Source organism: Salvelinus namaycush, chromosome 3 (genome assembly GCF_016432855.1).
Source record: "Salvelinus namaycush isolate Seneca chromosome 3, SaNama_1.0, whole genome shotgun sequence".
Classification (NCBI taxonomy): domain Eukaryota; kingdom Metazoa; phylum Chordata; class Actinopteri; order Salmoniformes; family Salmonidae; genus Salvelinus; species Salvelinus namaycush.
The window spans coordinates 96,389,000-96,415,099 of record NC_052309.1 but is presented as its reverse complement, the minus strand read 5'-3'; the positions used below and the strand labels follow the sequence as shown (position 1 = coordinate 96,415,099).

The 26,100-nt window shown below is 40.6% G+C and overlaps 2 protein-coding genes across 2 annotated transcripts in view; both read left to right on the top strand.

The window, feature by feature from the left end:
• The window catches only part of LOC120044151 (ribonuclease inhibitor-like), a gene marked incomplete at its 3' end in the record, with an annotated part of 163,035 nt that extends 138,830 nt beyond the window's left edge, over nucleotides 1–24,205 (top strand). The window contains exons 13-15 of the mRNA XM_038988733.1: nucleotides 21,253–21,426; nucleotides 22,389–22,562; nucleotides 24,034–24,205. Coding sequence (XP_038844661.1) covers nucleotides 21,253–21,426; nucleotides 22,389–22,562; nucleotides 24,034–24,205 — 520 coding nt within the window. The remainder of the gene's footprint in view (nucleotides 1–21,252; nucleotides 21,427–22,388; nucleotides 22,563–24,033) is intronic.
• Nucleotides 24,206–24,478: 273 nt separating this feature from the next.
• LOC120043784 (stonustoxin subunit beta-like) lies at nucleotides 24,479–25,740 on the top strand. Its single transcript, XM_038988345.1, has 2 exons — nucleotides 24,479–24,516; nucleotides 25,024–25,740. Exons 1-2 carry the CDS (start codon nucleotides 24,495–24,497, stop codon nucleotides 25,578–25,580), a joined length of 579 nt encoding a protein of 192 aa, XP_038844273.1. The 5' UTR covers nucleotides 24,479–24,494; the 3' UTR covers nucleotides 25,581–25,740.
• The last annotated feature ends 360 nt before the right edge of the window (nucleotides 25,741–26,100 follow it).

Sequence of the window (26,100 nt, the reverse complement as noted above, 5' to 3'; positions counted from 1 at the left end):
GGAGCAACCAGAAGCTGCACTTGACATATTTATGAAATTGCTTAATCCAGTTACTAATAAGCATGCACCCATTAAGAAAGTTACTGTAAAAACTGTTAAATCCCCTTGAATTGACGAGGAATTAAAAAATGTATGGTTGAGAGTGATGACGCAAAAGGTATGGCAAATTAAGAATCATGTGACTAACCTAATAAAGATGCACTATACTATGAAAATATAAATTATATAAAGAATGATAGTAAAAAGCTTTGGATGACCTTAAATGACATTTTGGGGAATAAAAGGCAAACTCAGCTCCATCATTCATTGAATCAAAATGTGTTTTTTGCAGAAATGCCTTCTGGAACATTTGAACTTTCATGTGCCTTCATAACAAACTTGTATGCCATCTGTAAATACGAATAAAATGGTTAAAATTATGACCCTAGTTGGTTTAGCCACAGAAAAAGGCAGTGACCTTCCTGCTAGCCGTGTTTTGCTGAGATAATGAGCGGGCTGGACATGCCGAGAGATGAGTTCGGATTGGTCTGCCATATAGCACGCTTCTGTATATTTGAGCTGGTCAGTATGTGTAGGTAATTCTGTCTAACACAGCTTTTTAACCTTTCATGCGTGAGTTCGAAATATCTCTAACGGTCGCCCCAGCGTGAGTTTTTTATGCACGTGATGTTAGAACGTTCTCTCCATTCCAGCATGTGATTGTTACACAACAGTACGTTTAATCCGCGCTGCCCTCAAACCAAGGCACGCAGCCTGTTTTTAGTTTCCAGCTTATCAATTTCAAATTATTTTTTAACAAGTTTTTTATTTTCTAAGAACAGGTTGAAATTAGGTGAGTTCCGCCTCATTCATTCATATAAAAGTAGTCATTTTTACTTTTGCGGACCAATTAATTTTTTTGACATTTCTGACCCCGGAACAAAATTCCGCAAGCACTTCCCAATTGTTTGTGCAGTTCAAGTCTGCAGACATTTGCTCATCTCCCGTCCTGCACACACGTGTTCACATTCCCCTTCTGTTGCCTGCATCACAGTCATAGTTGTTTTCGTTACCAATAATAACTTTGGAAATGTGTGTGTTTCTATCAAAGTAAGTGCATGTCGTGTTATGTCGTTTCTACTGGAGCATAATATTTATGTGTATTTTCCTTATAACCGCTGACACGCGAGGTAACGTTACTCATTTCATAACCATTATGGCGTTTTATTCAATCGTGCTTATGTAGCTAGCCTGTTTGGGAAAGGCGTGCCGCTAGCGGGACACCTCGACAACATCTGGTGAAATTGCAGAGCGCCAAATTCAAATTAAATTACTATAAATATTTTACTTTCATAAAATCACAAGTGTAATACTTTAAAATAAAGCTTAACTTGTTGTTAACCTGATGAGGACCAGAGGGCGCTGTTTTCACTTTGGGGGAAAATCGTATCCAATTTAAACGGCCTCGTACTCAATTCTTGCTCGTACAATATGCATATTATTATTACTATTGGATAGAAAACACTCTCTAGTTTCTAAAACCGTTTGAATTTTGTCTGTGGGTACTCATTTGGCAGCACACTTTGTGACCAGGAAGTGGAAAGTCTGAAATCTATGTTCTGTTCAAGTGACTGCCTATAAATGGGCATTATACGTATGACTATACGTGCACGTCATACACCTTCACCCGGATGTCAAGAGGAAGTGAGAGGAAAAATGAGTTGATTATCTCTGTCTGACGTTGAATGAGCCCTCTTGGAACAACGTGTCCCCCATTTTCTGTTTTCTGCAAGGCGCGTGGAGGGACCTGTTATTGCCTACTGGAAAGCAGTCGTTATGGACGAATATGATCTCCGGCTTTGATTTTATTTGATACATGTTACAATATCATCCTAAAGTATGTTTTTTCAATATAGTTTCATTAGATTATTGACATTTATTCGGGACGTTAGTTGTGTTGCGTTGTTTGACTTTGTTGACGTTGGAGAGCTTAGCGCCGCATGGCCAGTGTGCTTGCTAATTCAAGAGGGAAAAAGAACGTTCTGAATCCAAACAAAGACGGTTCTGGACAAAGGACCAAAGGTACAACATTCTGATAGAAGATCAGCAAAAGTAGGAACCATTTTGTGATGCTATTTCATATATATCTGTCGAACTGTGTACTAGTAGCTTTGCGCTCAGGTTTTGGTTATTCCCTTACCATAACTAAGTCTTATGTCGTAATGAAGATATTTTTAGAATTCTAACACTGCGATTGCATTAAGAACTAATGGATCTATCGTTTCCTATACAACATGTATTTTTTTGTAATGTTTATGAATAGCTATTTGGTCAGAATAGGTGAGAGTCTAATAGAAATATCCGCACATTCTGGGAAAAAGATGCTACGTTAGCACGTTATGCTACGTTATGCTACGTTGTATAACCACGGATTTCAGCTCTAAATATGCACATTTTCGAACAAAACATAAGTGTATGTATAACCTGATGTTATAGGACTGTCATCTGAGGAAGGTTTATGAAGGTTAGTGAAATGTAATATCTTTTGCTGGTTTATTCGCTAACGCTAACGTGCCTATTGCTATCGCTAACGTGCCTTGATGAATGAATGCGGTAGTGTGGTAGGCTATTGTAGTAAGCTAATATTATGCTATATTGTGTTTTCGCTGTAAAACACTTAAAAAATCGGAAATATTGGCTGTATTCACAAGATCTTTGTCTTTCATTTGCTATACACCATGTATTTTTCAGAAATGTTTTATGATGAGTATTTCGGTATGTCACGTTGGTGTCTGTAATTATTCTGGCTGCTTTCGGTGCAATTTCTGATCGTAGCCGCAATGTAAACTATGATTTATACCTGAAATATGCACATTTTTCGAACAAAACATAGATTTATTGTATAACATGTTATAAGACTGTCATCTGATTAAGTTGTTTCTTGGTTTCTTTGGTTTGTTCTAGGTTAGTTTGGTTGATTTTGTGCATGCTACCTGTGCTGTGAAAAATGTCTGTGCTTTTTTCTATTTGTTGGTGAGCTAACATAAATATATATTGTGTTTTCCCTGTAAAACATAAAAAAAATCGGGCATGTTGGCTGGATTCACAAGATGTGTATCTTTCATTAGCTGTATTGGACTTGTTAATGTGTGAAAGTTAAATATTTCTAAAAAATATTTTTTGAATTTCGCGCTCTGCCTTTTCAGTGGAATGTGGGAGGAGTTCCGCTAGCGGAACGCTGGGGCTGTAAAGGTTAATACAGCCGCCATGTCAGATTTCAAAAAGGCTTTACATCGAAAGCAAACCATGCGATTATCTGAGGACAGCGCCCCGCATACCAACACATGAAAAACATATTTCAACCAGGCAGGTGCGACACGAAAGTCAGAAATAGCAATATAAAAAATGCCTTACCTTTGATTATCTTCTTCTGTTGGCACTCCAAAAGGTCCCAGTTACATCACAAATGGTCCTTTTGTTCGATAATGTCCTTCTTAATATCCAATAAATCTCAGTTTAGCTGGCGTGCTTCAGTCAATAATCCAACGGTTTCCCTCCATCAAAATGCATACAAAATGAATCCCAAACGTTACTAATAAACTTTTCCAAACAAGTCAAACAACGTTTATAATCAAACCTTGGGTATCTTAATACGCAAATAAACTATAAAATTTAAGACGGAGAATAGTATGTTCATTACCGGAGACAAATAAGAATGAACGCGCTTTCTTCCATGCGCTTGGAAACAATACAGCCAAAATGGGAGCCACCTAGAAAAACTACTGGGTCATTTTTCCAAAAACCAGCCTGAAACTCTTTCTAAAGACTGTTGACATCTAGTGGAAGCCCTGGGAACTGGGAGGACTTGGGCTTATAATTATAGTACTAGCCATTGAAAATAGTGGTAAGCTGAATTTTCTGGGGGGAAGGGTTGGTTTTTCCTCTGAGTTTCGCCTGCCATATCAGTTCTGTTATACTCACAAACAAAAATGTAACAGTTTTAGAAACTTTAGAGTGTTTTCTACCTAACTCTACCAATTATATGCATATCCTAGCTTCTGGGCCAGGTAACAGGCAGTTTACTTTGGGCACGCTTTTTATCCGGACATGAAAATACTGCCCCCTATCCCAAAGAAGCTAGGTTCAAATCCAGACTGTGTTTCTATCAAAGTAATGCCTTATTACGATATAATAGTTTCTGTATGTCGTGTTATACCATTTCTACTGCAGCTCACTGTATGTATGGAGCATAATACATTTGTGTATATTCCTTATAACCGCGGACACGCGAGGTAACGTTACTCATTTCATAACCTTTATTGTGTTATTTTCAATCGTGTTTATGTTGCTAGCTACATTCTTCTATTAGCTCTGTAAAACAATGCTAATTGCGTCAGAGAAGTATTAGCTTTTGTTGTATTTTGAAGCTACCCTGGCCTTATGACTCCCAAGTGGCGCAGCGGTCTAAGGAACAGCATCTCAGTGCTAGAGGCATCACTACAGACACCCTGGTTCAAATCCAGGCTGCATTTCTATCAAAGTAAGTGCCTTAACATTTTTAACTTCTTCAGGCTGCAGGGCGGTGCCGGTACACTTATGACAACAGCCAGCTCAAGTGCAGGGCGCGAAATTCAAAATATATTTTTTAGAAATATTTAACTTTCACACATTAACAAGTCCAATACAGCATTTGAATTATCTTAGCGCCATCTGAGCCATCCGTCTACCCAGCGCCATCTGAGCCATCCGTATGCCCAGCGCCATCTGAGCCATCCGTCTGCCCAGCGCCATCTGAGCCATCCGTCTGCCCAGCGCCATCTGAGCCATCCGTCTGCCCAGCGCCATCTGAGCCATCCGTCTGTCCCGAGCCATTAGAGCTGCCCGTCTGTCCCGAGCCGTCAGAGCCGTTCGTCAGTCAGGAGCCGCTAGAGCCGTCCGTCAGTCAGGAGCCGCCAGAGCCGTCAACCAGTCAGGAGCCGCCAGGGCCGCCAGCCAGTCAGGAGCCGCCAGAGCCGCCAGCCAGTCAGGAGCAGCCAGAGCCGCCAGCCAGTCAGGAGCTGCCAGAGCCGCCAGCCAGTCAGGAGCTGCCAGAGCCGCCAGCCAGTCAGGAGCTGCCAGAGCCGCCAGCCAGTCAGGAGCTGCCAGAGCCGCCAGCCAGTCAGGAGCTGCCAGAGCCGCCAGCCAGTCAGGAGCTGCCAGAGCCGCCAGCCAGTCATGAGCTGCCCTCCAGTCATGAGCTGCCCTCCAGTCATGAGCTGCCCTCCAGTCATGAGCTGCCTTCCAGTCATGAGCTGCCTTCCAGTCATGAGCTGCCCTCCAGTCATGAGCTGCCCTCCAGTCCAGAGCTGCCTCTCTGTCCGGAGCTGCCCTTCAGTCCGGAGCTGCCCCTCTGTCCTGAGCTACCTCTCTGTCCTGAGCTACCTCTCTGTCCTGAGCTACCTCTCTGTCCTGAGCTACCTCTCTGTCCTGAGCTACCTCCTAAATCATGTGGGGGCCTTAGGGAGGATTCTTAGGCCAAGGTCGTGGGCGAGGGTCGCCACTCAAAGGACGCTAAGGTAGGGGACAAAGACAGTGGTGGAGTGGTGTCCTCGTCCACCGCCGGAGCCGCCACCGCGGACAGATGCCCACCCAGACCCTCCCCTTGAGTTTTAGGGGTGCGTTCGGAGTCCACACCTCAGGGGGGGGGGGGTACTGTAACGTCCTGACCAGAGTTCTTATGTGTTTTGCTTGTTTGGTGTTGGTCAGGGCGTGAGCTGGGTGGGAATTCTATGTTGTGTGTCTAGTTCGTCTGTTTCTGTGTCCAGCCTAATATGGTTCTCAATCAGAGACAGCTGTGAATCGTTGTCCCTGATTGAGAATCATATATAGGTGGCTTGTTTTGTGTTGGGGATTGTGGGTGGTTGTTTCCTGTCTCTGTGTTTGTGTTCTGCACCAGATAGGACTGTCTCGGCTTTCACGTTTGTTATTTTGTAGTTTGTATAGTGTTCACGTTATTGTCATTCTTTATTAAACATGTTGAACACTAACTGCGCTGCATTTTGGTCCTCTCCTTCATCCCAGGAAGAAAGCCGTTACAGAGAGGGGTGACCGGATCCTATATCAGCACTCCTCCTCTTAGACACCTGTATGAATAGGGGACCAGAAGTCACCAGGACCAAGAAACCGAAAACATACTGTTGTAAAGTCTAGTTACAGCATGTGTTTAGTGTCATCTAGTGGAAGATACGAATACAACACTATTAATAGAGTGGGGGGATAGCTGATTGAAACAGAAAGTAAAGTTGTTATTTTGTACTGGATCCATTTTGAGACGAATGAGCAGAAAACACTATATGCAGAGAAGTACAAAATAAAGTAAGTATTTCTGAACAATAATCTATTCTAACGGACAGAGTAAGATAATTAATACATGGAATTAGATATTACTAGTGAGTAGAACTGCTACTTGAGCTGAGTTGCTGACAGACAGCAGTTTTCAAGTGGAAACTAATCAGTAGACCTACATGTTATCAGTCAAACGTCTGGTAAAGATGGTGGAGGAGCTTTTCAATTATAGGGTTTTATGTTTATCTTAGTTTTTTTTTGTTCCTACTCAGTATTTACACACCTGATTCAACTTGTCATCAAATATTTAAAACAGTTTAATATTTGAGGCATACAAATGAACATTCTTCAAATTAAAACCTGTTTGGTTTGTAGGCATGCTTACAATTATTAAAGGCCACCAGTGATTCACATTTTGGAGGAGCAACATTTGGTGCAATGGCATGGGCTTCATGCAACTGACTGTTAGTGCCACATTCTGTTTACTGTTGTTATATAAAGGAGTTAAACCGTGAAGCATTCCCTGAAGTCTCGCCTCTGAGCCACCGAGGTAAAGACAGTTTCACGTTGGATATTCAACGGATATTCGTGCTTTTGTAACAGTATAACTTTAAACCGTCCCCTCGACACGGGCGCGAACCAGGGACCCTCTGCACACGTCAACAACAGTCACCCACGAAGCGTCGTTACCCATCGCTCCACAAAAGCCGCGGCCCTTGCAGAGCAAGGGGAAACCCTACTTAAGTCTCAGAGCAAGTGACGTAACTGATTGAAATGCTAGTAGCGCGTACCCGCTAACTAGCTAGCCATTTCACATCCGTTACACTCACCCCCTTTTCAACCTCCTCCTTTTCCGCAGCAACCAGTGATCCGGGTCAACAGCATCAATGTCACAGTATAACTTTAGTACTTCCTCTCGCCCCGACACGGGCGCGAACCAGGGACTCTCTGCACACATCAACAACGGTCGCCCACGAAGCATCGTTACCCACCGCTCCACAAAGGCCACGGCCCTTGCAGAGCAAGGGGAAACCCTACTTAAGTCTCAGAGCAAGTGACGTAACTGATTGAAATGCTAGTAGCGCGTACCCGCTAACTAGCTAGCCATTTCACATCCGTTACACTTTCAAACCTCAATAGCTTTCAAGCCACTAGAGCCACAGACTCCAAATAAGTGCCATGATGTTGGAAAAATTGCGCACAACATTACACAGGTCTTATTTTCACGATTTGGACATTAAATTGCCAAAGCTAATAAACATGTGGAAATGTGAACAGCATTTTGTATTCCTAGCTGATTCAGTTAGGGAGCATAAACAAAGTACAAACTTTTTTTACATTCGAATTTTAATCGCTCCTTGGTCATGTGCCCTACTTGACTCAAACAAGGTCCAGAATGTCCACTGACTACCCTTCTATATTGCACACCCTTTAGTTTGTCCATTTTCATCTCACATGATTTTAAATAAATTTTTCAAAATGTTACATTTCAATAGCTCCTTGGTCATGTGACCTACTGACTTCAAACAAGGTTCAGAATGTGCAATCAGTGGGCCTACACATTGCACACCCTTTAGTTTGTCCATTTTCATCTCACACGTTTTTACATTCATTTTTCAAACTTTCAAACATTTGTGACCTACTGACCTCAAACTACTTCCAGGGTGCCACGAAGCTTACACTCCGGTAACGTGACCGATCCCGGAGAAGCTGGCAGGAGCCCTGGGGAGAGTTCTCTTTTCTTTGTGAAGGGCAGGGCACCCTGGAATGGGTTCGCCCCAAGAGAAGGGCCCAAGCCCTGGAAAGCGTTGTGGTTCCGGTGGTGTCCGGTGAGCTCTCGCTGGCCCTTGAAAATCTGGGAGAGAGAGTATAAATCACGCAAAAATGAGCATTAGGGAGGCGGGGCATTGATGTTGGGCTATTAGGCCTGTGTCGCAGTCGGCGTTCCAATTCATCCTTAAGGTGTTTGATAGGGTTGAGATCAGGGCTCTGTGCAGGCCAGTCAAGTTCTTCCACACCGATCTCAACCAGCCATTTCTGTATGGACCTCGCTTTGTGCGAGGAACATTTTCATGCTGAAACAGAAAACGGCCTTCTGCAAACTGTTGTCACAAAGTTGGAAGCACAGAATCGTCTACAATGTCATTGTATGCTGTAGCGTTAAGATTTCCCTTCACTGGAACAAAGGAGACGAGCCTGAACTATGAAAAACCACCCCAGACAATTATACCTCATCCACCAAACTTTTCAGTTGGGACTATGCATTTGGGCAAGTAGCGTTCTCCTGGCATCTGGCAAACCCAGATTTATTGGACTGCCAGATGGTGAAGCGTGATTCATCACTCCAGAGAACGCGTTTCCACTGCTCCAGAGTCCAATGGCGGCGAGCTTTACACCACTCCAGCCGATGCTTGTCATTGTGCATGGTGATCTTAAGCTTGTGTGCGGCTGCTCGGCCATGGAAACAAATTTCATGAACCTCCCATTTCATGACGAACAGTTCTTGTGCTGATGTTGCTTCCAGACACAGTTTGGAACTGGGTAGTGAGTGTTGAAACCGAGGACAGGCAATTATTACGAGCTTCAGCACTCGGTGGTCCCGTTCTGTGATCTTGTGTGGCCTACCACAATACGGCTGAGCTGTTGTTGCTCCTAGAAGTTTCCACTTCACAATAACAGCACTTACAGTTGACCGGGGCAGCTCTAGCAGGGCAGAAATTTGATGAACTGACTAGTTGGAAAGGTGCTATCCTACGACGGTGCCACGTTGAAAGTCACTGAGGTCTTCAGTAAGGCCATTCTACTGCCAATGTTTGTCTATGGAGATTGCATGGCTGTGTGCTCGATCTTATACACCTGTCAGCAACGGCTGTAGCTGAAATAGCCAATTCTACTAATTTGAAGGGGTGTCCACATACTTTTGTAGATATACTGTACATTCTCTGTCCTGCTACTGGCAGGCCTATAACGTTATGTGAACTAATCTGAACAGGTTTAGGCTGGTCATCTAGGATATGTAGGCTATAGCTGAGGTATAGACCTCGATCTGCATATCACTAACAAACCGCTATTATACATTTTATTACTTTACATAATATATAATATCTTACTTGTTGCAAAAAAACGTTCCAATTGGATCGATGATTCCCCCCAGATCAATCATACCTGTTTTAGCCCTTCTGTCTACATTCTAAGATACGTTTAGAAAAGAACAGATTGAAAGACAATAAATAGCCTACTTTTAATGAATAAAAATAAGTGTGAGACATGGCCTTGTGTTGCTGCACTGTCTAGAACTACCTTAAAACCTCTACCACTTCTCTCTCCCGGATCCGGGATCCTCCTCATCTAGCATAGCTAGACTAGCATAGCCTAGCCTAACGGGACAGGGATATCATATAATATAATTTTCATGAAATCACAAGTCCAATACAGCAAATGAAAGATAAACATCTTGTGAATCCAGCCATCATTTCCGATTTTTAAAATGTTTTACAGCGAAAACACAATATGTATTTCTATTAGCTAACCACAATAGCCAAACACACAACCGCATATTTTCACCATGTTTCCACCGCATAGGTAGCTTTCACAAAACTGACAAAATAGAGATAAAGTTAGTCACTAACCAAGAAACAACTTCATCAGATGACAGACTTATAACATGTTATACAATACATTTATGTTTTGTTCGAAAATGTGCATATTTGAGGTATAAATCATAGTTTTACATTGCAGCTACCATCAAAAATAGCACCAAAGCAGCCAGAATAATTACAGAGAGCAACGTGAAATACATAAATTCTCATCATAAAACATTTATGAAAACTACATGGTGTACAGCAAATGAAAGATAAACATCTTGTGAATCCAGCCAATATTTTCGATTTTTTAAGTGTTTTACAGCGAAAACACAATATAGAATTATATTAGCTTACCACAATAGCCAAACACACAAACACATTTATTCACCGCAAAGGTAGCTTTCGCAAAAACCAGCAAAAGATATAAAATTAATCACTAACCTTTGGACAACTTCATCAGATGACAGTCTTATAACATCATGTTATACAATACATTTATGTTTTGTTCGAAAATGTGCATATTTAGAGCTTCAAATCCTGATTATACATTGTGAATACGTAGCAACATTTTCCCAGAATGTCCAGAGATATTTTGGACACTCACCTAATCTGACCAAAGAACTCATCATAAACTTTACATAAAAATACTTGTTGTATGGCAAATGAAAGATACACTGGTTCTTAATGCAACCGCTGTGTTAGATTTTTTAAAATAACTTTACCATAACATACAGCTTGCGTTATTGTGAGACAGCACTAACCAACACGGCGGAGAATAGGAGTCAATATTTTACACAGAAATACGAAATAACATCATAAATGTTTTCTTACTTTTGCTGAGCTTCCATCAGAATGTTGTACAAGGAGTCCTTGGTCCAGAATAAATCGTTGTTTGGTTTTAGAATGTCCATTTCTTCTGTCGAATTCGCGCCACAATGCTAGCCAAGGTTGCTAACATTCCCACCCTCTCTTGGCGCAAAGAACGGAAAACTCCAAAAGTCCCAATAAACGTTGAATAAACTGATAAAACTGGGTTGAAAAAAACCTACTTTATGATGTTATTATCATATGTATCAAATAAAATCAGAGCCGGAGATATTCGCCGTGTATACCGAACGCTTTTCAGAAGACAATGTCGAGCTCCCCTGCGCGCCTTCGAGGACAAAGTAAAATACCGGACCTGTCACTCCAAAAGCTCTTGTTCGACCTCAGATCAAGCTAGACACCCCATTCCACCTTCCACTGCCTGTTGACATCTAGTGGAAGGCGTATGAAGTGCATGCATATCGATAAATAAAAGCCAGTTGAATAGTCAGGCCCTGAAACAGAGCCTCGTTTTCAGATTTTTCACTTCCTGTATGGAAGTTTGCTGCCAAATGAGTTCTGTTTTACTCACAGATATAATTCAAACAGTTTTAGAAACTTGAGAGTGTTTTCTATCCAATAGTAATAATAATATGCATATTGTATGATCTAGAATAGAGTACGAGGCCGTTTAAATTGGGCACGATTCTTTCCAAAGTGAAAACAGCGCCCCCCTATTGACAAGAAGTTACAAACAGTGACTTATTATTAGTTCATTGACAGTTACCATGGAGAAGAGATGTCACAACTACATGTTCATGTGCTTGCATTGAATCGCCTGACTGTTTCGATATGTCTGTCAGTAAATGTTTTATTTCAAAGAGAGAATGATTAAAATAGAAACCAATTGACATTCAATAATTAATTGTCACTGTGTGAACCACAACCAACATGCTGGATCTCTGTTTAGGGGTCAGTGCTCTAAAATGAGTCTCTCTGGGGAGAGAGAGGAGGGGGACCCTGCCTCTGAAATGAGTCTCTCTGGGGAGAGAGAGGAGGGGGACCCTGCCTCTGAAATGAGTCTCTCCGGGGAGAGAGAGGAGGGGGACCCTGCCTCTGAAATGAGTCTCTGTGGGGAGAGAGAGGAGGGGGACCCTGCCTCTGAAATGAGTCACTCTGGGGAACATGACACCAAAGCTAAGAGGTGAGATGACAATTTTGTTTAAGAATAATTAAGTTTATATCCAAAATACTATAGCCACAATTTATTCACTTTAGTTTTTTCATCATAAATGATTGCTTATGGGTACCTTCAATATTGCTATTTTTTAAAACGCTATATATCCATTGTTTAGCTTGAATAGAATGTTCGTGTCTTGTATATAAAACGAATGCACTTACAGATGTCATATCTTAATTTGACCCAGTTTCTCACAGCAGGAAAATTATGTGGATTATAATTCATTAATATGTTTTGTAGGGGTTGGTACCTTTCTTCATTAGGGCAAATCAAGCTGGACATTTTTTAAGTGAAAATTACAAACTATAGAAGCCTTTTTAAAGCTTGAATACACGACAGTACGATAACTGTATTGTAAGTCACTCTGGACCCAGTTTCCCGATAGCGATGGAATTTAGGTTTACGAGTGTTTTAAGATGCATCTTTCCTACAACAGCTGAAGATGTAACATACATTTTCCACTCACAACGTAGAGAGAACGATTTCTAAGTGCTTCGTTGGAGCATGTTGTTATGTAGAGGATCGAAAGTAAGGGAGCCCTGCTCTCAGATCAACTTTCTGCGTTCAAATATTTTCTTAACATTATAATTAGTTCACAATACTGACAATGGATCAGCTCCTAGAGAGACATTACCACCTACGCCTGAAAATATTGAGGCGCCTTATTCTAATGCTTATCCAATAAAAATGCACTAAATCACAGATTTGGCACATCATTGCGCAAATGTTAGGCATGAAATATATTGACAAATTACTGACAGTAGTCTACAAGTGGCAATATAACTCCATTGATTGAACATTAAATGTATTTCAATATGATTGAAATAGGCCTATAAACTACTGTTAATATTTTAATGCAGTCATCTGGGCTTTTATTTGAAGCATACTTTCATATGTCGCTTGTTTGTATCAATTACAAAGACATTTGTAACTTTGTATTTGTAGTCAACTTTGTTCTGAAATTATCAGCGATCAAAGAGAGACGGATTAACCATGTGAATCTATTTTTAGCAGAGATCTTCTGTGTATAAAATGATGCTGGAGGGGGAGAAGCATCTAAAGACTCAGCTGTTCTACGAGTGGTCTGAGGCAGGCGTTAGATTTTGAGCATTTTCAAGTGCATCGTTAATAATGATGGTTTTGGGAAACAGCTCAGAGTTTTAACAATGATCCTTCAAAGATTCTAATGATGAACTTAGCCTTGAGAAGCTTTTGTGAAACCGGGCCATGGATAAAAACATTTGCTAAATTCAAAAGTATATGTTTTACATACAGATCTTATATTACTGTATTGAATTATAAAAAATAAATATTATGCTGATGTCACAAATGTATGATTTGTACAGTTCTTTATTATACATGTAGCTATTTGTTACATTTTAACTGTGTAAAACCTAGCAGTACAACTTATTTCTCTGAGAGTGAGACAGATATATAGCATTTTGGAAAACAAACACACAATTATTTGTCGTTCTGAAATGAAACCATAGATATTAAACAAACACGTGTCTGTCATTGAATTCCATGATTAGCTAGTGAAAAAACACAACAATCTTTTTCATCATTTCTTTAAGCAATAAAATCAAATATCCCAACATTTCTGACAATGGATATATTGCGTTTTGGAATGAAACTTCTTATTTTTCCCTATCTGAGTTCAGAGTAAATGAGAGAAGGAATGTTTGTCTCTGTTGTGTTGAAGCCCAATCAAGCAGGAGAGACCAGCTTCCCCTGTACCCAGCTGTATGTCCATGAAGAGTGACCGGTCTATGGTTCCTCCTTTAATGTTTAGAGAGGGAGACTTTTCTACTGATCAAAGGTAAGAAGAACTCATGGGTCATGGTCAGTGAGTTAAACAACACTGTCTCTAGTCATTTCTCCTCTCCCATTTTCCCATTTATTTTTGTTGTTATAATAATCTATAGGAAAATACTTTTTTCGATTTTCTTAGTCCTAAAACAATATTAAACAAACACAACATTCCCTCTCTGTGTGTGTGTGTGACAAACAGTGACACATTATTATTATTATTAATGACAGTTACCATGGAGAATAGATATCAATCAACTAGATGTTCATGTGATGCATTAAATCACATGACGGTTTCTATATGCCTGTTTGTAAATGTTTTATTTCTCAAAGAGATAATTCACATGACGGTTTCTATATGCCTGTTTGTAAATGTTTTATTTCTCAAAGAGATAATTCACATGACGGTTTCTATATGCCTGTTTGTAAATGTTTTATTTCTCAAAGAGATAACTCATAAATGAGAACAATTGACATTCAAGAATTAGTTGTCACTGTGTTAACCACAACCAACATGCTGGATCTCTGTTTAGGGGTCCGTGTTCTAAAATGAGTCTCTCTGGAGAGAGAGAGGAGGGGGGCCCTGTCTCTAAAATGAGTCTCTCTGGGGAACATGAGATCAAAGTTAAGAGGTGAGATGACAATATTGTTTAAGAATTTATTATGTTTTTTTCCAAAACGCGATATCCACATTTTTATCACATTTATGTTTTTTCCTGCAGTGCAGGAACATTTCTTTCACAACAGAATATCAAATGAAGATATGGCAACTGTACTATAAGTCTCTCTGGGGACAGTTTCCAGATAGTGATGGAATTTAGACTTACGAGTGTTTTAAAGATGCATCTTTCCTACAACTGCCGAAGATGTTACATGCTTTTCCCAAAACATCATCAAGAGTAAACAGTCGTTATGTGTCTCTTTGGAGCATGTGTCGAAACTGATAGGATTGAAAGGAAGGGAGCGCTGCTCTCAGATCAGCTTTGTACATTCAAATCTTTCCTTAAAACCTCTCTGGACTCCCCATCCCGGATCCGGGATATTTGTCATCAGAAACGCTGACTAGCATAGCCTAGCCTAGCGCGACAGGTATATAATAAAATATAATTTCATGAAATCACAAGTGCAATATTGCAAAACACAGCTTAGCCTTTTGTTAATCCATCTGTCGTCTCAGATTTTGAAATTATGCTTTACAGCGAAAGCAATACAAGCGTTTGTGTAAGTTTATCGATCGCTCGACAAAACAATAAGTACACCTAGCGTCAGGTAACTTGGTCACGAAAATCAGAAAAGCAATCAAATTAATCGTTTACCTTTGATGATCTTCGGATGTTTTCACTCACGAGACTCCCAGTTAGACAGCAAATGTTCCTTTTGTTCCATAAAGATATTTTTTTATATCCAAATACCTCCGTTAGTTTGATGCGTTAAGCCCAGGAATCCACCGGAAAGAGCGGTCGCGACAACGCCGGAAAAAATTCAAAATTATACCCATAATGTCCACAGAAACATGTCAAACGTAGTTTATAATCCATCCTCAGGGTGTTTTTCAAATATCTATTCGATACTATATCAACCGGGACAGTTGGCTTTTCACTAGGACCGAGAGTAACAATGGCTGCCTTTCTCTTTTGCGCAAAAATCACTCGGAGAGCCCCCACCTATCCACTTACGCAATGTGGTCGTTCACGCTAATCCTTCAAAATAAAAGCCTGAAACTATGTCTAAAGGCTGTTGACACCTTAGGGAAGACATAGAAAAAGAAGTCTGGTATATATCCCTTTATATGGGCAATAGGGATGCATGGGAACAGAGAGGTCTCAAGAACAGGGGCACTTCCTGGTTGGATTTTCCTCAGGTTTTAGCCTGCAATATCAGTTCTGTTTAACTCACAGACAAAAAATGTACAGTTTTGGAAACTTCAGAGTGTTTTCTAATCCTAATCTGACTATTATATGCATATTCTAGTTTCGGGGGCTGAGAAATAGGCAGTTTCAAATGGGTACACCTTTTTAGCCAAAAGCGAAAACATCGCCCCCTAGTCTTAAGAGGATTTATAATTTGTTAAAAATACTGACGACGGATCAGCACCTAGAGAGATATTAACACCTACAGCTGCAAATATTGAGGCGGCTTTTTCTGACACTTACACAATAAAAATGCACTACATCACAGATTTGGCACATCATTGCACACATGTTAGGCTACACATAATGAAATATATTGAGACAAATTACAGACCAACAGAAAGAAAAAAATGCCGCCGACAAAGAGGGCTGCCTTGCTTCTAGTCCTTAGGACACTTTGCAGTATTTCGTTTATTATGTAATATTTCTTACATTGTTAGCCCAGAAAATCGTATGTGTTATTACATACAGCTGGGAAGAACTATTGGATATCAGAGCGGCGTCAACTTACCAGCACTACGACCAGGAATATGACTTTCCCGAAGCAGATCCTTTGTCCGCACCACCACCCAGGGCATTTGAATTGATAACAGAGGCCGACCCAAAACAACGCCGCCGTAGAGGAGGGAGCCGGAGCGGTCTTCTAGTCAGACTTAGGAGACGCGCACACCACCCACCGCTTCCGAGTATATTACTTGCTAATGTCCAGTCCCTAGATAACAAAGTTGACAGGATCAGCGGAAGAGTTGCTTTCCGGAGAGACATCAGGAATTGTAACATACTCTGTTTCACGGAAACATGGCTCTATCGGGATATACTGTCACAGTCACCTGGATTCTCAGTGCATCGCAATGACAGAAATAAACATCTCTCCGGGAAGAAGAAGAAGGGGGTGTATGTTTCATGACTAATGACTCATGGTGTAATTGTAACAACATACAGGAACTCAAGTCCTTTTGTTCACCTGACCTAGAATTCCTCACAATCAAATGCCGACCGTATTATTTCCCAAGAGAATTCTCTTCGGTTATTGTCACAGCCGTGTATATCCCTGCTCAAGCCAATACCACAACGGCCCTCAAGGAACTTCACTGGACTTTATGCAAACTGAAAACCATATATCCTGTGGCAGCATTTATTGTAGCTGGGGATTTTAACAAAGCAAATTTGAGGAAAAGGATGCCTAAATTCTATCAGCATATTGACTTTAGCATTCACGCTGGAAAAACACTGAACCATTGCTACTCTAACTTCCGGGATGCGTACAAGGCCCTCCCCCGCCCTCCTTTCGGCAAATCTGACCACAACTCCATTTTGCTCCTCCCTTCCTAAAGTCAGAAACTCAAACAGGAAGCACCCGTGCAAGGACTATTCAGTGCTGGTCTGACCAATCGGAATCCACGCTTCAAGATTGTTTTGATCACGTGGACTGGGATATGTTCCGGGTAGCTTCCGAGAATAGTACTGACGTGTACACTGAGACGGTTACTGATTTCATCAAGAAGTGTATAGGAGATGTTGTACCCAGTGTGACTATTAAAACCTACCCTAACCAGAAACTGTGGATTGATGGCAGCATTCACACAAAACTGAAAGCAGGAAGCACCGCATTTAACCATGGCAAGGTGACGGCGAATATGGCAGAATACAAACAGAGTAGTCGTTCCCTCCGCAAGGCAATCAAACAGGGAAAACCTTAATATCGAGACAAAGTGTAGTCGCGATACAACGGCTCAGACACGAGACGTATGTGGCAGGGTTTACAGTCAATCACAGACTACACAAGGAAAACCAGCCCCATATCGGACACCGACGTCTTGCTGCCGGACAAGCTAAACACCTTCTTCGCCCATTTTGAGGATAACACAGAGACACCGACGCGGCCAGCTACCATGGACTGTGGGCTCTCCTTCTCCGTGGTCGACGTGGAATTGTTAGATATTACATGTTAGATACTGCTGCACTGTCGGAGCTAGAAGCACAAGCATTTCACTACACTCGCAATAACATCTACTAACCATGTGTATGTGACCAATACATTTGATTTGATATAGCATTTAATAGCTTAAAAACATGATTATTTGTCTCTCTGAAATGAAACCATCAAGTGATAGATTTTAAACAAACTCATGTCTGTCATTGAATGCCATAATTAGCTAGTGAAAAAACACAACAATATCTTTCATAATTTCTTTAAAGCAATAAAAGCAAATTTACCAACATTTCTGAAAATGGAATGAAACTTCTTATTTTTCCCTATCTGAGTTCAGAGTAGATGAGAGAAGAAATGTTTGTCTCTGTTGTGTTGAAGCCCAATCAAGCGCAAGAGACCAGCCTCCCCTGTACCCAGCTGTATGTCCATGAAGAGTGACCGGTCTATGTTTCCTCCTATAACGTTTAGAGAGGGAGACTTTTCTACTGAACAAAGGTAAGAAGAACTCATGGGTCATGGTCAATGAGTTAAACAACACTGTCTCTAGTAAATTCTCTTCTCCCATTTATTTTAGTTGTTTTCATAATCCATATTCTAATCCTTTTTCGCATTTTCATAGTCATATAACAATATTAAACAAAAACAACATTCCCTTCCTGTGTGTGTGTGTGCGTGCGTGTGTGTTTGAGAGAGAGAGAGAGACCTCCCTGGATGAGGAGATGTAATATCATGTTTTGTCCACAGTTACCAACAGGAGAGATCAGAGTCAGAGATTCTCAGTGGTCAGTCTTCCCAGAGTCATCAAACAGACCTGGCCTCCATATTCAGTGTATGTGGTCCTTTTATGTACATTTGTTTTTGTTTACCTCAAGTAAAGTTGATCTGTAAATCATTCATTAATATGTCAATGAGAAAGCATTTATTATCTTGCTTAACTTAATGACTTAATTTATCTCAGTTGCTTGAAGAGAATATTATGACATTTGTGAAGAACGAGCTGAAGATGTTCAAGAGGATTCTTAGTCCAGAACTCCCAGAAGGCTTTGAGTTTCAGAAGCAGGATATGGAAATGGTGGATGCTGAAGATGAGCAGCAGGAGAGCAGTGCCAGAGAGGGGGCTCTGAAGATCACACTGCACATCCTGAGGAAAATGAACCAGAAGGAGCTTGCTGACACACTGGAGAAAAGTAAGAGTTGTCTGCCTCACGATAAATGCTGTTTTATAACAAACATTTAAAAACTGTAGATAAAGTACAGCTAAAGTAGCTGTGTAACTCAATGATATTGTAACAGCCTTAACACAACACCTAGTGACCTCATCAAGTAGCAGCGGAATGTGTTGTGTTGATTATTTTAGACACAGAGAAGAGGAGAGAGACAGTGAAGAGGAGAGACAGAGGAGAGAGAGAGAGACAACATGAATAATACCATAAATAATACCAATAATAATATAATCAATCACTCCAGTGTGTAATGCATTATGAAAACATTTACACATTTATACAGACAGTTAAGAGAATACATTATTATAATGTACAACACTATAACACCGTCCTACAATACTGTAGGCATTAAAACAGACGTAATATTAATATCCTCTGTGTTATTTTTAGATTCAGTAGAGCTTGATGTGATTTGCCAACGTGAACTCAAATCTAATCTAAAGAAGAAGTTTCAATGTATATTTGAGGGGATCGCTAAACAAGGAAACCCAACACTTCTCAATAAGATCTACACAGAGCTCTACATCACAGAGGGTGGAACAGGAGAGGTCAATAATGAACATGAGTTGAGACAGATTGAGACAACAACCAGGAAACAAGTAAGACCAGAGACTGCAATTAAATGTAACGACATCTTCAAACCGTTAACTGGACAAGACAAACTTATCAGAACTGTGCTGACAAAGGGAGTCGCTGGCATTGGAAAAACAGTCTCTGTGCAGAAGTTCATTCTGGACTGGGCTGAAGGAAAAGCAAATCAGGATGTCCAATTTGTATTTTCATTCCCTTTTCGGGAGCTGAATTTGATGAAAGGGGAAAAACACACTTTGATTGATCTTCTCAATCACTTCTCAATGGAAACCAAAGACTCAAGAATCTCCAACTACGACAAGTACAACGTTCTGTTCATCTTTGATGGTCTGGATGAGTGCCGACTGCCCCTAGACTTCCAGAAGAACAAGATCTGTTGTGACGTCACAAAGTCAACCTCTGTGGATGTTCTGCTGACAAATCTCATCAAGGGAAATCTGCTTCCCTCTGCTCTCCTCTGGATAACTACCCGACCTGCAGCAGCCAATAAGATCCCTTCAGGGTGTGTTGACCAGGTGACAGAGGTACGAGGGTTCAATGACCCACAGAAGGAGGAGTACTTCAGGAAGAGATTCAGTGATAAGGATCTGGCCAGCAGAATCATCTCACACATAAAGACATCAAGGAGCCTCCACATCATGTGCCACATTCCAGTCTTCTGTTGGATTTCTGCAATAGTCCTTGAACACATGCTGAAACATAAGAGAGAAGAGATGCCCAAGACTCTGACTGAGATGTACACACACCTTGTGGTGTTTCATACCAAATGGAAGAATGAAAAGTATCTTGGGAAAGAAGAGGCAGGTCCTGACTGGAATAAAGAGAGCATTCTGTCACTGGGAAAGCTGGCTTTTCAACAGCTTCTGAATCACAATCTGATTTTCTATGAAGAAGACCTGAAAGAGGCTGGCATTGATGTCAATGAAGCCTCAGTGTACTCAGGATTGTGCACACAGCTCTTTAAAGAGGAATGTGGGCTGTACCAGGACAAGGTGTACTGCTTCGTGCATCTGAGCATTCAGGAGTTTCTGGCTGCTGTGTATGTGTTCCTCTCATTCATCAACAACAATGAGAATCTAATGGCCAAACCGCAATCAACTTCCAGTAACTTTACTGCACTGTTCAGAGATAAGCCTGAAGTTGCTTTCTACAAGAGTGCTGTGGATAAAGCCTTACAAAGTGAGACAGGAAACCTGGACCTTTTCCTCCGCTTCCTTCTGGGCCTCTCACTGGAGTCCAATCACAAGCACTTACGAGGTCTACTGACAAAGACAAGAAGCAGCTCACAGAGCCATGAAGAAACAGTCAAGTACATCAAGGAGAAGATCAGGGAGAATCCCTCTCCAGAGAGGTGCATCAATCTGTTCCACTGTCTGAATGAACTGAATGACCATTCTCTAGTGGAGGAGATCCAAAGCTACCTGAGATCAGGAAGTGTCTCAAAAGCCAAACTCTCACCTGCACAGTGGTCAGCTCTGGTCTTTGTGTTGCTGACATCAGAGAAGGAGGTGGATGTGTTTGACATGAAGAAATACTCCAGATCAGAGGAAGGTCTTCTGAGGCTGCTGCCAGTGATCAAAGCCTCCAGAGCTGCTCTGTGAGTACAAACATGACATTTAAGTACCAATCATCAGGAAGAAATATTCCGTTTAGAGAACTGATATTGAAAAACTAGATTGAAAAACATTTTGAATCAATGCATTGATGTTCACATAACTATAACAATATGACCATACATTTGTGGTAGAAGGAAGATGAATCTATATGTTGTTTGAGAGAATTAACCATTCTCCTTCTACACTACTGGTGTTAAATTAACAGTGTGTTTGTGACATCATGATGATCTCTCTGTCAGGCTGTCAGGCTGTGGAGTCACAGAGGAAGGCTGTGCTTCTCTGGTCTCAGCTCTGAAGTCAAACCCCTCACACCTGAGAGAGCTGGATCTGAGTAACAATGACCTGAAGGATTCAGGAGTGAAGCTTCTCTCTGCTGGACTGGGGAATCCACACTGTAAACTGGAGACTCTGAGGTCAGTATTCCTGTAGTTGGTCAACAAGTGATAACTGTTCACCAGATCCACATTTGTTTACCAGGCACACCTAGTCCACACCATATGTGTTTGGACAGTGAAGCTTACAGTTTTACATTTGTCGCTATGCTCCAGCATTTTGGATATGACATAGAATGTTTCATATTAGGCGACAGTACAGTGTGTTACCTTTTATTTGAGGGTAATGGTGAGAGGTTAGCATGTTTTGTTGTAGCCTCTGTAAAACTCTCACTCATTATTATTCATGATTCATACATGATTTTCTTAATCATGGCATCATCAAATTATTTTAGTAGTGTTTAGAAACATGTTATCTACTCATTTAGACAGATGATTAATCCAGTCATCATCCACCATTCAGTTACTATTGGTCAAAACATAACCCAAAACCCAACCAAAACAAACTGCAAATGCAACCCACGAGTTTGGGCCAAATACTAAACTTTTGACGACTTTAATACACTATGAGTGAATTGGTCAGAATAGTTATGACTTCTTCAAATGGGGGGACTAGATACATAAAGTGCTTTAATTTCTAAACTGTGAAAAAGATATGTATGAAAATATCCTCAAATAAAAGGTGACATTATATACTGTCACCTCATATGAAACATTTGATCTCCAATCCAAAATGCTGGATTATAGAGCCAAATCAAAATGTTTGCTTCACTGTCAAACTAGATATGGTTTGGACTGTATACTCAAAACAATCTAAATCTGATACCTGACTTTCTGTATTTTGACTGATACTGCGTTGTTAACTGGTCTGGTCTGTCTACTCAAATATTTGTGTTTTATACTTCTCTCTACAAGCAGTACTTTGATTATTAGAAATGTTTCATAATGATACATCCATTTAAAATGTTGTAAAAAATATACTGCCACTCCATTCACCACCAAATAATAGCATTGCGATTTTTAATTGATTTTACTCTTTGCAGGCTGTCAGGATGTGGAGTCACAGAGGAAGGCTGTGCTTCTCTGGTCTCAGCTCTGAAGTCAAACCCCTCACACCTGAGAGAGCTGGATCTGAGTAACAATGACCTGAACAATTCAGGAGTGAACCTGCTCTCTGCTGGACTGGGGAATCCCCACTGTCAACTGGAGACTCTGAGGTCAGTATTCCTGTAGTTGGTCAACAAGTGATAACTGTTCACCAGATCCACATGTGTTTACCAGGCACACCTAGTCCACACCATATGTGTTTGGACAGTGAAGCTTACAGTTTAAAATTAAGCGCTATGCTCCAGCATTTTGGATTTGATATAAATTAGAATGTTTCATATTAGGTGACATTACAGAATGTTACCTTTTTATATGAGTGTATTCATACATATCTGTTTTACCCTTTAGAAATTAAAGCACTTTATCTGGGATTCTTCTATTTGAAGAAGTCGTAATTATTTGGACAAATTCACTTATAGTGTATTAAACTATTCAAAAGTTAAGCATTTGGTCAAATATTCTTTGCCTGCAGTGATTACATCAAGCTTGTGATTCTACTAACTTGTTGAATGCATATGCAGTTTGTTTTGGTTGTGTTTTGGATTGTGTTTTTCCCAATAGAAACTAAATGGTGAATAAAGTCCTGTCATTTTAGAGTCACTGCACTTGTACTGTATGTAAGAATAGAAGATGTTTCTGAACACTTCTACATTCATGTGGATACTACCATGATTATGAATAATGAATTAATCGTGAATGATGATGAATGACCAAGTTACAGAGGAACAAATATCATGCCCCCTCTGTTATTGGGAATGTTGAGAGGTTAACTGTTTTGTTGAATCCTCTGTAACTTTTCACTCATCATTTTTCAGGATTGATTAATGATTTTTCTTAATCATGGAATCATCAGGATTATTTTAGTAGTGTCTAGAAACATGTTATCTACTCACTTAGACGGAAGATTAATCCAGTCATCATCCACCATTCAGTTACTATTGGGCAAAACATAACCCAAAACACAACCAAAACAAACTGCTAATGCAGCCAATGAGTTTGGGAACAAATACTAAACTTTCGACTACTTTAATACACTATGAGTGAATTGGTCAGAATACTTCTGACTTCTTCAAATGGGGGGACTAGATACATAAAGTGCTTTTATTCTGAAACGGTTCAATAGATATGTATGACAATACTGTCAAATAAAAGGTGACATGTATGTATGTATGTATGTATGTATGAAAACACTCTGAATTTAAATGTGACATTATATACTGTTATATATTTATTTATATGTTTATATATACTGTCACCCCATCGGAAAAGTTGATATCAAATCCCAAATTCTGGATTATAGAGCCACATTTAAAATGTTAGGTTCATTGTCAAAATAGATTTGGTGTGGACTCAATACAATCATAATCTGATACCTCACTGTCTGTCTTTGGACTGAAACTACTTTTTAAACTGGTCTGGTCAGTCTACTCAAATATTTGTACTTTACATTGTGTCTCTACAAGCAACAATTTGATCATTTGTCATTTATGAATTCGTATGGCAGGTTTCAGGACACAGATGTATCTGAATATGTTGAAAAATAATAGCAGTGTGATTTTAAAGTGCTGTTACTCTTTTCAGGCTGTCATTCTGTCTAGTCACAGAGGAAGGCTGTGCTTCTCTGGTCTCAGCTCTGAAGTCAAACCCCTCACACCTGAGAGAGCTGGATCTGAGCTACAATCACCCAGGAGACTCAGGAGTCAGACTGCTCTCTGCTGGACTGGAGGATCCACACTGCAGACTGGAGAAACTCAAGTATGTAGAGGGTTTATGTCAATGTTCATATCAGACATGTTTTAGTTATCAGGCTAGTTAAGACACCAATTGGACAAAAGTGTGTGTGTGTGTGTGTGTGTGTGTGTGTGTGTGTGTGTGTGTGTGTGTGTGTGTGTGTGTGTGTGTGTGTGTGTGTGTGTGTGTGTGTGTGTGTGTGTGTGTGTGTGTGTGTGTGTGTGTGTGTGTGTGTGCGTTCACGTGTACCACTCAATAACTGTCTGTTCTGCTTACCTCTATACAGTGTGGAATATGGTGGAGAGTACACAATGAAACCTGGGCTTAGAAATTGTGAGTGTTTACTGCTGTGAAGAATATGACTAAGAATAAGTCTTAATTCAAGTCAAAGACCACCATCATTACTTACTTGGTCATATTAAATATAAGCTGTAGTTCTACAGAAGCAGAAATCAGGGACACCAACATTTAGAAAGAGTTGCTTTGACAATGTGTGTGTCTGTGTATGTGTGTGCCGTGTTTGTGCTACATAAGAAGTGTGTGTGTGTGTGTGTGTGTGTGTGTGTGTGTGTGTGTGTGTGTGTGTGTGTGTGTGTGTGTGTGTGTGTGTGTGTGTGTGTGTGTGTGTGTGTGTGTGTGTGTGTGTGTGTGTGTGTGAGTAATCAATGGGAATAAGTGTGTTTTATATTACCATACAGTATCACATATGATCTCAAGTTACCTTAACTTCTCCTTTTGATACCTAGAAACATCTACATTAAATTAATTAGTGAAAAGTGAGTTAACATTCTAATGTGAATGATGATGATTTCTAATATTGTGTCTGGTTTCATCCATCAGATGCCTGTGATCTCACACTGGACCCAAACACAGTAAACATACACCTCTCTCTGTCTGAGGAAAACACAAAGGTGACATGGAGGAGGGAGAAGCAGCCGTATCCTGATCACCTAGAGAGATTTGAGGACTGTGGACAGGTGCTGTGTAGAGAGGGTCTGACTGGGCGCTGTTACTGGGAGGTAGAGTGGAGTGGGAGTGTGGCAATTATAGGAGTGACATATAAAGGAATCAGCAGGAGAGGAGGGGGTATGGACTGTCTGATTGGATGGAATGACAAGTCCTGGAGTCTGTTCTGCTCTTACAACAGTTACAAAGCCTGGCACAACAATAATCCCACTACCATAGACGTCCCCCCCTCCAGCCCCCACAGAGTAGGAGTGTATCTGGACTGGCCAGCCGGCACTCTGTCCTTCTACAGAGTCTCCTCTGACTCACTGACCCACCTGCACACTTTCCACACTACATTCACTGAGCCCCTCTATCCAGGGTTTAGGGTTTGGTTTGAAGACTCCTCAGTGTCCCTGTGTCAGGTGGTCCCTGTGTCAAACACAACATGATGTTTCACTCTAATCCTGGTCATGTTCAGTAAGACACACTGGAGCAACAATGTAGAATATCTCTCTAGTGTGTAAACATATGATAGTAAATATTCATGAATACACACCATTGAAGTTGACAGACATTGTCAACTAGAGTCCTTCATTAATAGAATGAATCACCACACTGTTGTAAAAACTGTTTTCATTTAGAAATCACTGATCTTGTTGTTATTGGTCTTCTTGGTGTTTGTAAATATTGTTGTCTGTAAAAAGTTAATATGTTAAATTCTTGACACAACAATCATGTTTCTGTATCAACTAAATTCCACTGAATGAAATGTACATGTGACAGATGTGACTAATAAAGGTTAATCAACCAGATGAAAGAAGAGAGGTGTAAATGTTTTAATATTGATCAGAATATGACAGTACAGTAAATGGAGTACAGTAATAGGGGTTGTGTTCAGTACATAGAGAAGGGTGTTATTCAGATGAAAAGGAAGCTGTTATGATCACACACACACACACACCTTAACTG

Coding starts and splice junctions, on each gene's coding strand:
- LOC120043784 (XM_038988345.1), top strand. CDS start 24,495: ATGAAACCTGGGCTTAGAAATT. Junction 24,517..25,023: donor GAAACCTGGGCTTAGAAATT/GTGAGTGTTTAC, acceptor TTCATCCATCAG/ATGCCTGTGATCTCACACTG.